At 44.5% G+C, this 12,898-nt stretch overlaps 1 protein-coding gene across 3 annotated transcripts in view; it reads right to left on the bottom strand.

Annotated features, from left to right (window-relative positions):
* The window catches only part of LOC139277581 (disks large-associated protein 4-like), a 487,044-nt gene that overhangs the window by 224,450 nt on the left and 249,696 nt on the right, over positions 1 to 12,898 (bottom strand). For all 3 annotated transcript variants that reach the window (XM_070896251.1, XM_070896249.1, XM_070896250.1), the window contains exon 5: positions 7,873 to 8,890. In XM_070896251.1, the coding sequence (XP_070752352.1) occupies positions 7,873 to 8,826 (954 nt within the window). In that variant the 5' untranslated portion in view covers positions 8,827 to 8,890. The remainder of the gene's footprint in view (positions 1 to 7,872; positions 8,891 to 12,898) is intronic.

Raw genomic sequence — 12,898 nt, 5'->3', positions numbered from 1 at the left:
AGTGGGGAAAATGCTTGAAACTATCATTAAATATAGCGGGACATCTGGATAGGAATAGTGCAATCAAGCAGACGCAGCATGGATTCATGAAAGGGAAATCATGTTTAACTAACTTACTGGAATTCTTTGAGGATATAACGAGCATGGTGGATAGAGGTGTACCGATGGATGTGGTATATTTAGATTTCCAAAAGTCATTCGATAAGGTGCCACACAAAAGGTTACTGCAGAAGATAAAGGTACGCGGAGTCAGAGGAAATGTATTAGCATGATAGAGAATTGGCTGGCGAACAGAAAGAAGAGAGTTGGGATAAATGGGTCCTTTTCCGGTTGGAAATCAGTGGTTAGTGGTGTGCCACAGGGATCAGTGCTGGGACCACAACTGTTTACAATATACATAGATGACCTAGAGGAGGGGACAGAGTGTAGTGCAACAAAATTTGCAGATGACACTAAGATTAGTGGGAAAGCGGGTTGCGTAGAGGACTCAGAGAGGCTACAAGGAGATTTGGATAGGTTAAGCGAATGGGCTAAGGTTTGGCAGATGGAATACAATGTTGGAAAGTGTGACGTCATCCACCTTGGGGAAAAAAACAGTAAAAGGGAATATTATTTGAATGGGGAGAAATTACAACATGCTGTGGTGCAGAGGGACCTGGGGGTCCTTGTGCATGAATCCCAAAAGGTTAGTTTGCAGGTGCAGCAGGTAATCAGGAAGGCAAATGGAATGTTGGCCTTCATTGCGAAAGGGATGGAGTACAAAAGCAGGGAGGTGTTGCTGCAACTGTATAAGGTATTGGTAAGGCTGCACCTGGAGTACTGCGTGCAGTTTTGGTCACCTTACTCAGGGAAGGATATACTAGCTTTGGAAGGGGTACAGAGACGATTCACTCGGCTGATTCGAGAAATGAGGGGGTTAACTTATGATGATAGATTGAGTAGACTGGGTCTTTACTCCTTGGAGTTCAGAAGGATGAGGGGTGATCTTATAGAAACATTTAAAATCATGAAAGGGATAGACAAGATAGAGGCAGAGAGGTTGTTTCCATTGGTAGGGGAGACTAGAACTAGGGGGCACAGCCTCAAAATACGGAGGAACCAATTTAAAACCGAGTTGAGAAAGAATTTCTTCTCCCAGAGGGTTGTGAATCTGTGGAATTCTCTGCCCAAGGAAGCAGTTGAGGCTGGCTCATTGAATGTTTTCAAGTCAAAGACAGATAGATTTTTAAGCAATAAGGGAATTAAGGGTTACGGGGAGAGGGCGGGTAAGTGGAGCTGAGTCCACGACCAGATCAGCCATGATCTTATTGAATGGTGGAGCAGGCTCGAGGGGCTAGATGGCCTACTCCTGTTCCTAATTCTTATGTTCTTATACGGCCGCTCGAGCCTGCTCCGCCATTCAATAAGATCATGGCTGATCTGATCATCGAATCAGCTCCACTTTCCCACCTGATCCCCATAATCCCTTATCCTATCGTTTAAGAAACTGTCTATTTCTGTCTTAAATTTATTCAATGTCCCAGCTTCCACAGCTCTCTGAGGCAGAGAATTCCACATATTTATAACCCTCTGAGGGAAGAAATGTCTCCTCATCTCTGTTTTAAATGGGCGGTCCCTTATTCTAAGTGTATGTCCACTAGTTCTAGGCTCCCTATCAGTGGAAACATCCTCTCTGCATCCACCTTGTCAAACCCCCTCATAATCTTATATGTTTCGATAAGATCACCTCTCATTCTTCTGAATTCCAATGAGTAGAGGCCCAACCTACTCAACCTTTCCTCATAAGTCAACCCCCTCATCCCCGGAATCATCCTAGTGAACCTTCTCTGAACTGTCTGCAAAGCAAGAAACCAAAACTACACGCAGTATTCCAGGTGTGGATAACTTCTATTGGATGTTTATATGTCCTATAGTTTGCTGAGGGAATTCTAAACAAATTCAAATTGCCTCTGCAAATTTTTAAACAAGTGATACACCTCAAAGCTCATTTGTTTCTCAGTGTGTATTTCCTCTTTCTCCCAATTCAAGAGGTTCCAAATACTTCTAAAAAAAACTAACACTCTCTTATCGCCTGGCAACCACTCTGAACCCATAGATGGCGAGACATTCTGTGGATTGCTAAGCAACAGAACGGCAACTAATAAAACAAGGCTGCCAGTTCCCAGAGTGAATCAGTACAAAGGATTTTTGTGATTTGAGACCTGTGCCTTGTACTGGTACCAGTACAAATTAGTTCACCATAATTCACAATCTATAAATTGAACTGAACTTGTTTCTGAACAGTAACTGGTCCCTGATGTTTTCTTTTTATCTTTAATCGCCTGTAACATATTGACCACGAAGTGCATGTGGTAATTCAGGATGGTCATTTTGGCTCTTGGTGTTATACGTTATCATATTCTCGAGACAGTACTTTCAGTTCCTGCTATAAATACTTGCTCTAAGAAAACTGTATCTTAATAAATACTGTATGTGAATATGGGAAAAGCTTAGGTTTTAATTCAGTCACGTGTGAGGTGGTTCAAGGATGATAGGATCTGTAGTTAAGTAGAGAAGATTTGTAATTTGAGTATACTAGAAAATCAGGATTCAGGATTGTAATACACAGGAATCTCTCTGGGTCAGTTCCAAGATAGTAATTCAGAATATGCTGGAGCGGGGCATCTCGCTGCATGCCCAGTCCAGAGATTTCTTCCCTCACTTTCAGCTCGAAATATTTTTGCAACCCAATTTGCTGGAAGTGCGAGTTGGTAGCCATGTGGCTTGGGAAACGGGGCATCTGGGATCTTGGTGAATGACGGGACCAACAGTCTATCTCCTTAACCAATGAGATTTAAGGATAGAGAAAAGAAACAGAGGGATGTCGGAGGAGAAAATAGGGTAAATTAGAGTCAAATTAGATACAGAAGGAGAAATAAAGGGAGGGAAAGGAAGATTTGATTAAGGAAGAGAGAAAAAAGAAAGTAAGAAAAAAAATACAAAATTTGTAATATTAAAAACCTCTAAGAACAATTTACTACCTGCAGGAGTGAGACTCCACAGTTTTAATTGTTCCCTTTCTGGGCCGGAGAGTTTGAGTGGCATTGCAGGAACACAAATCTCACAATTAAAAGGGTGCTTATCTTGTTAAGTACCAGTCCGAACTTTGTGCAGTGAGTTTCATTTGTTTTATCAGCAAACACCTATGGAGATTGATGGCGAGCTCTGGTTTTTGTAAGGCTAATGACAGAGCGGCACAAATCATCCGGAAATTTGTGGCGATTTGCAATTAATGGGGCTACACATTTTGGGGCTATTTATACACTAATAATGGCATGCACATTGAATGCACTGTGACTTTCCAGCAAATTGTGAGCCATTAAGCCACATTTTCGTGGCACTGACAAAATATGGTATAATTTATTCCTGATTACTCGTTTTTCCCTTTTTGTAACTGTTTGTTTTGCAACAAGGTATTGAGTTTTTATGCTGAAATACATCCACATGGCTGCTTATGTGTCACGTACCTCCTGTTACAGGTCACTCAGCATTGCTAACACACTTTTTTAAAGTTTTCAACCAGCAGTTACTTCCTTTGTAGTGCATTGCATTATAGTTAATACCCACATTATGAAGTATCAGCCATATTTATCAGGAATAGTTGATGTTCAATGATCAGTTTCTACTGAGTTAGCTGATCTCATCACCATTGGACAGTATTCCGAGGGTAGAGAATGATAATCAACCAGGGTTCATTCTCTTGATCCACTACCCAGTGAATTCTGTCAGAAGTCTGCGTCTTTGGTGAGGACTGACACTAGAATTGACAACCGTCCCGGATTGTCTGGAAGTCTCCCGGGATCGATCTCCCGATGCTTCTGAGAGCAACCTGGGAGAAAGGTTCGGGAGGTCAGCGGAGTTCGTCTGGTGACTGCCGCTGGTGTCACCATGCTCGGCATTTGTTATCATCTCCAGTCTGCCGCCTTAGGTCAGAGAGGAGCGAGCAAGGGCATGAACTTTACAGTGTGGGGCGGCGTTGGAAAGAGTCTCGAATGAGTTACACTGTATCAGCTGAAGAGTTGGAGGTGGGGTGGAATTGCATCAGGACAAATTCAAAGGGCTGGATTTTCACTGACTTCGCGACCGGGTTTTCGCCGCGGTTTGACCCTCCGCGGCGAAAAACCGGTTGGCGGGATCCTCGGACACCTCTTTGCGGCGGCGCTTCCACCTACCACTGGGGAGAGGAGCGCCGATGTGAAACGACATGCAACACCGTGGATTGCATTACCGTTGTACTTTCGGCTCTCTCCGGGCCCGTACTCGGCGCCCAGAATACCCATTGAGTCAAACTTGTCAGTGCAGCCCTGCCAACAGCGGTCAGTATGAAGACCTGCAAAAAAGGTAAGTTAAAGTTTTTATTTTTAAATTCTTTTTCAGCGACTTAGTAGATGAATGTTTTGTGAATGTTTTTCACAATTTTTTTTTGCTTTCCTCCCCCTCCCAAGGCCTCTCTCGCAGCGCTACCAGCCCCAGACTGAAGTAGCCGAAACTCGCGGTTTGCGCCACGAGTCTTCATGCAATGCCGACTTTACTGCCATGGCACAGACGTAAAGGCCGAAAGTTCGTCCTAAAAACGGTAGCTCAGTGAAAATAGTAATTTTGGCGAAAAAAAAGTTTTTGCCGAAATCCAAAAATCCCACCCAAAAAGTCTATTTACTCAGTAAACAGTGTGAGGTGGGGGGGGGGGGGGTGGGGGTGGATGGGGAGGGGAAAGAATTGTCATTTGGGCAGATAATTCCTAGGAAAATGAAACATTAGGATTTGAGACAGTGTTTTTAATACATTAGATTAGAGGATGCATAACATTCTACATGGGGCCCACAGCTACATGGCCTTATCAAGCTAAATAATTAAACGTTAATTAGTATAAAAAACATAGAATAGAAGGAAATTATGGAAGTTAGGATACCATCTCAGGATGAAATAGTCTGTTAGATTGGCCCAAAGTTGTGCCTGAGACATGCATTGGCTTGACCAAGGAGGACAAGGCAGGATGAGATAAGAGACTATAGCTTTGGGGAACAGGGCTAGATGAAATAAGAGGGTCCAGATGGATGGGGGGATTGGCCTTCAAAATGTATAAACAAGAAAAAGATGTGTAATGCTTGTGAAGCCCCTCCTTCAGGGTGGATCTTCATTGGCAAGTTTAGATAAAGAACTCGATGACTCATTGGGCACCGTGTTTTAAGGGGAATTTCTATAGGTTAAATGGTCGTGTCCATTATGCTACCTCAGGCCCACCCCTAAAACAAAGAATATAAGGAAGAGCTAAAAAAAACTCTTAGGCACACCTGGGAGCGAGGCGCTCCCAAGAATGGATCAAGTAGTCAAACAATCTTTCGAAGAGTGGACCCATGCTGACACTTGTCCAACACTCTTGGGTATTTCAAGAAATGAAAAATAGAGAGGCACGTGAGAAAAGACGGAGAACAAATAAGAAGATTTATTTGTGCATGCAGCTGTCTGTCCGATACCAGCTACTTGTCACGGTCGTATGTTTTTGCTGTATAACTAGTGTGTTATATTCCATCTTAAACTCTGATTAAACACAATATACCCACTATATTGGTTTGCACTCAAACCTGATTATTTGAAAGACTAGAGATAAGCAAATCTCTAACAATCAGGATATCAGCATATCCTTCTATCCCTTTCTCCCTTATGTAACTATCTAGCTTCCCCCTAAATGCATCTATCCTATTTGCCTCAATCACTTTATGTGGGAGCAAGTTCCATATTCTAACCACTCTTTGTGTAAAAAGTTTCTTCTGAATTCCTCATTGAATTTATTAGTGACTATCTTATATTTACGACCCCTGGTTTTAGACTCCCCCACAAGTGGGAACATCCTCTCTACGCTACCCTATCAAACCCCTTCATCATTTTAAAGACCTCGATCAGGTCACCCCTCAGGCATTTCTTTTCTATAGAAAAGAGCCCCAGTCTATTAAATCTTCCCTGATAGGTATAACCTCTCAGTTCTGGTATCATCCTTGTAAATCTTTTTTGCACCTTCTCCAGTGTTGGTCTAACTAAGGTTCTATATAGATTTAACATTACTTCTCTGCTTTTCAATTCTGTTTCTGTAGAAATTAACCCCAGTGCGTTGATTGCATTTTCTGTGGTCTTGTTAATCTGCGTTGCTACTTTTTTGTGAAATAAAATTTAAATACAGATTTGTGAACCTGACCCTTTTGCTCCTCTAGCCCATTTAAACTCTTATTTTCCAAAGAGCATCAATGGAATAAAAAAGTGAATGGAAAAGGAGACAAATAATTTAAACCTCTTATGCTCTGCATTTACTGAAATGGTAACTATTTTCATAAGTAACTGAGAAACATAAATATTCACTTCATCGGGTAATTAATAAGCAGTAATCTGCAGCAATGGACTGAAGGTCAGTGGCCGTTTACGTTGGTGCTTAAGGTGCAGAGATATAATTGCTGTACAGAATGCTGTCGGGATTTCAGGTTTACGGTGTACAGGACACAACACTCTGGCTGGAGTGTAGCAATTTTTGTATAATTACCATTTTTACATCAAAGGTACCCTTTGGACTATAGCAATTAATGCTGACATTGATGTGTCTGCTTCTCTCACATTAATGACAGTGTTGATTGCTGCAGACCAAAGGATTTCACACCCGCGTACTTTCTCCGCCAGCTCACAGGCGGCCTCTCAGTTCTCAGAACTTTTCGCGGGGACAGCTGCTGGCACAATACCATGAGCAAAGACAGTGAACAACAGGGGAGCCAATCTTTATAAGGTAAATACAATATCATTTGCAAACTACAGGCATGTGTCATGAGATCAAACATCACGTGATTAAACCTCCAGAAAGATGTCCAATCAGAGTTGGAAATCTTCATAATGTGGGTATTGTTCCCTTTAACGGGCTGCGCGGGCCATTCAAAATTCCGTGTGCACAGTTTTTTTTCTATTTGAAAGCCGTCTCACCAGCTGTGCAGCTTAAAGCAAACATTGACGGTGTGTATAATAGGCGGTTTGTCCGCTACCATCAGTTTCCGCCATCCTTGAAATTCAAAATGAACCCCTCAGAGTCAAAGCTTACTTTCAACGGAGGGCTACTTGGCCTCAGTATTGAAGAGCGCTCGGCACTTGTAGAATGGAGCACCCCAGCAAAGAGGCAATGCCTTCAGTTGAAGAGAGGAAGGGAGGGGAGAAAACGGTTGAAAAAAATGGGTTTTGTTTTTTGGGGAAAAATGCCACTCATATAGTTAGTCAATAAAAATTTAGGAATTAGTCATGAGAGAGGCAGAATTTCTTCCCCCTTCACGGATGTATAGAGGTAGATAGCAAATTACAATAATTAAAAAGTGATTTCAGAGGGAAAACTGTCACTCATTGTAATGCTGTTATGCTAATTTTAACTTTAGCAAGTTTCTAATGAAAATTTAAATTGCCACTGAATGGTCTATTACCCGGATTAAATGAGGCTGGTTTCCAGTTATGTTTAAGAAATTATAGAACATCTGACAAATTCTGCTAAATTGCAATATCAACCCTCTGAAACCACTCTGCTGTGATTTGTTTTTAGTACAGTTTTACTGATAATGTCAGATGAAAGGTGCACTTTAAAAGTTGGATGTTGTTCAAAACTCTTTAAATTAAATTAACATTCATGGTACCCCCGGGTCCCAAAGGAAATGTAATTGAAATGTATAATAGGCTGTAAAGTACAGCTAAAAGTTGTAAAAGCTGCAATTTGAATTTTGTGAAATGAATAAAATATATTATGGGAATATCTTCTGGGGAGTTGAGTTTTGCTTATTGAAGATCGAAACACAGCAACCTTCAAAACACATCACCTACCTTCAAGTACTGAGAAGCAAGATCATGATGATATGACTTGGATTTCAATAGTGCTCTGTCCATGGTAGCAGATGACTTTTGGCAAACTTCTCGAGTCTGACTTAGGGTCAGTGTGGACCAAGAACCCCTCTTTATGTACTTTGAGTCAGCGTTTATTGGTATATTCACACATGGTGAACATTTTAAGTCATTATTGCTCTTTGAAGCTTTAAGGGTATGTTCACTGATTGTGTTATATGCATTCATGAAGTATTTGGCAGGTCCGTGGTCAGGGCGTCTCCCAAGTGTCATTAAACTCATTGGATTCCGATAGTTGCAGTTGTCACTATCCAGGTTATCATCTGAACTCCACCAACCTGATATGTTTGTTCTTGTTCTACGTTTTGCTTCCAATTTTCGGTCCTTGCTCTTGCTTCTCTTGCCCTGCTTGGGGTCCTCTGAGTTATATTTGCTGCCATTCATACTTCCCTTACCAGTGCCTTCAAGGGACTGAGATTTCGCAAAGAGCTTTTGCACAGAGTGCACGAGGTGGCGTATCCGGCCTGGACTTTCACTCCGGTGTTTGTTGTCGCTCCGCTGAAACTGCAGAGTGTGGAATCCATCCCTGTGCATTGGCAGTTGCTTCTCAAACTGGTCCAGCAGGTTCGCCGGAATGCGATTTATTTTACTCGTGGAAGTGTTTGGAGTGAAACCGCATTCATCTTGCAGGTCAAAGTGCGAATTATAGTGGATCCTGGGGAAGGTGCTGCTGGCAATCTGATTGTTCAAGGGGAGCAGGCAGTCTCCCGGTATAGCACTGGAAGCTGGGAAACGGTGATGCTCCATTTGATACGAGTCTGCTGGACTGAGCAGATAGGGATTCCTTTCCTGGGTCTGGGTTGGGTACATTTGGTCATTTGTAGGTTCGCAGTTATCAGAAAGGTGACGGCTTCGGTTACCTCCTAACCCTTTCATGACTGCCTGTGTTCAAATCTCATGCCTCTCGTCGCAAGGACAGACGGCAGTTTTCCAGGTGAGCCTGCAAAGAAGGAAAACAGCATGAAGAAAGTAAGTATATTAGTCAACATTTTTTTTTGGGGGGGGGGGGCAAAAGCATTGAAAATTCAGACATCTTATTCCCTTCATATTTGGCTGTTCATTTATTTTCTTTGCATTTAGTTAAGATCTGCCATAAAAGTAAGTCTCTCAAACCAATGTAACTGTCAAACAATAGAGTGCGGAAACAGAACAGCATACTACTTTGGGGAAAGAAAGTACATGGTGCATGTTAACATTCAGGAACATATGTTAATTCAAGAAGAGAAATTGCTTCTCAAGGTCGATGCTGAACTGAGCAATTCTGAATTCCACTGAGGTGAAGAACAATTTTATTTAAATGTGAAGCGCAGATTAGTACCATCAAAAAAAAATTCATTACTTAAGCGACTGTCTGCCATGTTCCTCTGTATTGGAAACCCAAACTTACAACACACTGTCTAATGTCCTCCCCAGGTATAGGACAATGAATTAAAGAAAAGCAAAATTCAGCATTCAAATGGCACTAATGAGAACTCCTGTGTGAGAAGGTCAGAGACCTGGAATTTTAAATTTATTCCATTGCTTTCACATGCAGGTTACATATTTTAAAAGATTTTTTTCTCTTTTCTTGACAGATTTCTCCCCCACTCCTCTTCACTGCCAATGCTGTCCTCCCCCTTCCTTTCCGAGCAGGAGTGGTGGGACAACGTAGGGATTAGAGTCGCTGGCGGCCTGATAAATACTCCAGTGAAACAGGGCCAATTGTAACCCTTCACATTAATTTATTTTACATGTAATATTTAAATGAACAGAATGAAGTCTCGTGAATTTCAATTGCTTTCGTAATGCGCCTCATAACATGGAAAATAACAAAGCACACCATACTATCCCTGTTAGTTGGCTAAATTGTCTTTAATAACAATCACATCTGAAACTAGTCAGCTAAACTTAAAAATGGAGTTCTTTTCCTTAGTTTCTGACTTCAACTCCAGATTTCAATTAGACAGGAGCTAAAGATTCAACCACTGGCTTTACCCAGAAATGAATATAACTCTGCAGATGGAGCACCGCGCAGATACACCTGGTCGAGACCAGACGGGTCCGTCCGTTCCAGAATAGACTTCCTGTTTGTGTCCCACATGCTCAAGGTCAGATCCACCGATGTCACGCCGGTGTTCTTCTCTGACCACTGCCTCCTATTGGCCGACTGCCTCCCACAGGAAGACCAGAAAGTTGGCAGGGGGATATGGAAGCTCAACGTGAAACCCCGGAAAACGCTGAGGAACTCAAGAAGGATTACAAAGGTTGGAGAACCGTAAAACCCCTCTGTGATTCCCCGATGCACTGGTGGGAAACAATCAAGACAAACATCTTCATCCTCAAAGGTGTTCAGGAGGCAAGAGGAAGACAGAGGGAATTGTCCCAACTCCAGAAGAGTATGCAAAACCTGCTCCTGCTGCAGTTGATGGGGGTCGATGTCGCGGAGAAACTCCAAGAGGTGAAGGGCCAGCAAGCCTCGCTCTTTGCCTCAGAGTTCTCCAAAATCATTTTCCGCTCCAGAGTCCGCTCCGTCGAGCAGGATGAGACGTGTTCGCGTTTCTTCTTCCTAAAGGTACACAGGGGGAGCTCTGTGATCAGCAGCCTAAAGGAAGAAGGTGGTTCTGTGACGTCTTCACAGCCCGACATGCTGAGGATCAGCAAATCCTTCTATGCCGGGCTGTACGACGTCAAGCCCACAGGCCGCGTGGCCTCCCTGTCTTTCTTGTCGTCTATCTCAGAGGTCTTAGACGACAGCGAACGGGAGAGTCTGGACCACCCGCTAACTCTGGACGAGATGACAAAGGCCGTCTGGTCCCTTGTGACGAGTAAAACTCCCGGAAGCGACAGCTCACCGGTCGAGTTGTATTCGGCTCTGTGGGACTGGATGGGCCCAGACCTGCTGGAAGTGTACGGGGGTATGCTTCTGGCCGGCAGTATGTCAGAATCAATGAGGAAAGGCATCATCACCCTCATCTACAAGTAGAAAGGGGATAGGGAGGAAATCAAAAATTAGCGGCCCATCTCGCTGCTCAATGTGGACTACAAGATCCTGTCAAAGGTCATTGCAAACAGGGTCAAGTCTGCTCTGGAGCTGGTGATCCATCCGGACCAGACCTGCGCTGTCCCCGGCAGGAAGATCGCTGATAGCCTCGCACTACTCAGGGAAACGATTGCCTATGTGCGGGACAGGAGGGTGGACACCTATTTAATCAGCTTGGACCAGGAGAAGGCCTTTGATAGGATATCGCACACGTACCTGATGAACGTGCTCTCCAAAATGGGGTTTGGGGAGGGTATCCGCAATTGGATCCAACTGCTCTACACAGACATCGGTAGCAGAGTTCTAATCAACAGGTGGGAAACTGAAAGCTTTCCGATCAGGTCTGGAGTCAGGCAAGGCTGTCCCCTCTCCTCTGTCTTGTTTGTGTGCTGTATCGAACGCTTTGCCGAGTCCATCAGGAAGGATGCGAGCATTAGAGGGGTGACGATCCCAGGCAGCGGAGGCGCTCCGGTCAAGACCTCCCTGTACATGGACGAAGTCACCATCATTTGCTCGGATCCGCAGTCGGTCCGCAGATTGCTCACAATCTGCGACCAGTTTGAACTGCCTCAGGAGCGAAGGTCAATTGCAGCAAAAGCGAGGCCATGTTCTTTGGCAACTGGGCCGATCGATCCTTTAATCCCTTCACCCTTAAGCCAGATTACCTGAAGGTGTTGGGAATATGGTTCGGAGCGGACGGGGCGTGCGCCAAAAACTGGGAAGAGCGTACTGCCAAAGTGAAACAAAAACTGGGATGGTGGAAGCTGCGCTCCCTCTCCATCCCAGGAAAGAACCTGGTCATCAGGAGTGAGGTGCTCTCGGTGTTGTTGTACGTGGCGCAGGTCTGGCCCATCTCACGCTCCTGTGCTGCGGCAGTCACCCGGGCCGTCTTCCACTTTGTCTGGAGGTCCAAAATGGACCATATCCGCAGAGACACAATGTACAAATCTCTGGACAGTGGAGGAAAGGATGTTCCGAACGTGGCCCTCATCCTGATGGCCACCTTTGTGTGCGGCTGCATCAAGCTGTGCACCGACTCCCGGTACGCAAACACCAAGTGTCACTATGTGCTGAGATTCTACCTGTCCCCGGTGTTGCGAAGGATGGGCCTGGCCACGCTGCCACAAAACGCCCCCACCAGCTGGACCATGCCTGTCCATCTGTCCTTCGTGGAAAAGTTTTTCAGAAAAAACCCCTTTGCCCTCAAGGCCATAAAGCAGTGGTCGGCACGTAAGTTCCTGGATGCCCTACAAAAGGAGAGGGTGGACCCTGCCGGGTGGTTCCCCGAGCAGACTGTCAAACTCGTCTGGCAGAACATCTCATCGCCAGAGCTTTCACACAAGCACCAAGATGTAGCTTGGTTGGCGGTGAAGAGGGCCCTACCCGTCAGATCCTTCATGCACAGCCGGGGTTTCAGAGACACGGCACTCTGCCCCCGAGTTGGCTGTGGTGCGGACGCGACAGTCATCCATCATCTGCTGCTGGAGGGCCATCAACTCGGTGAAAGACGCACTTTGGTCTTGCCGAAACTTGCTGGTCTTCCAGAGCAAGGAGATGTCTACGTCTGCGTGTTGCAGACTGGCGCAATCCAAGATCCAGGACTTCGTGCCAAGGGACGCACTAAGAATTGGTGCAGTCGCCGCAAAGGCACGGTGGGGAAGAGCCACAGTTTAAAGCCCTTCCGCCACAGTAAACCCAGGGGCTGGTATCAGTATAAAACTCCCCTCGGGCTGCAATGGTAAACCCTTTGTATACATAGAGCACCGTGATCTGAAAAAACTTATGCAGTGCCGTGTATAATGCAAGTTCTGTTTAGTAATGTGTGTTGCAAAGAAATGTAACTGTACCCTCACTGTGTACCCTATGGTGACACATGTAATGTAACTTGATGAACATACCACAATGTATCCTGGATTGTATGAATCGTAC

The sequence above is a fragment of the Pristiophorus japonicus genome, chromosome 12, assembly GCF_044704955.1.
Source record: "Pristiophorus japonicus isolate sPriJap1 chromosome 12, sPriJap1.hap1, whole genome shotgun sequence".
NCBI classification, from domain to species: Eukaryota; Metazoa; Chordata; class Chondrichthyes; family Pristiophoridae; genus Pristiophorus; species Pristiophorus japonicus.
The sequence above is the reverse complement of the archived record's forward strand: the minus strand, read 5'-3'. Positions and strand labels throughout refer to the sequence as shown.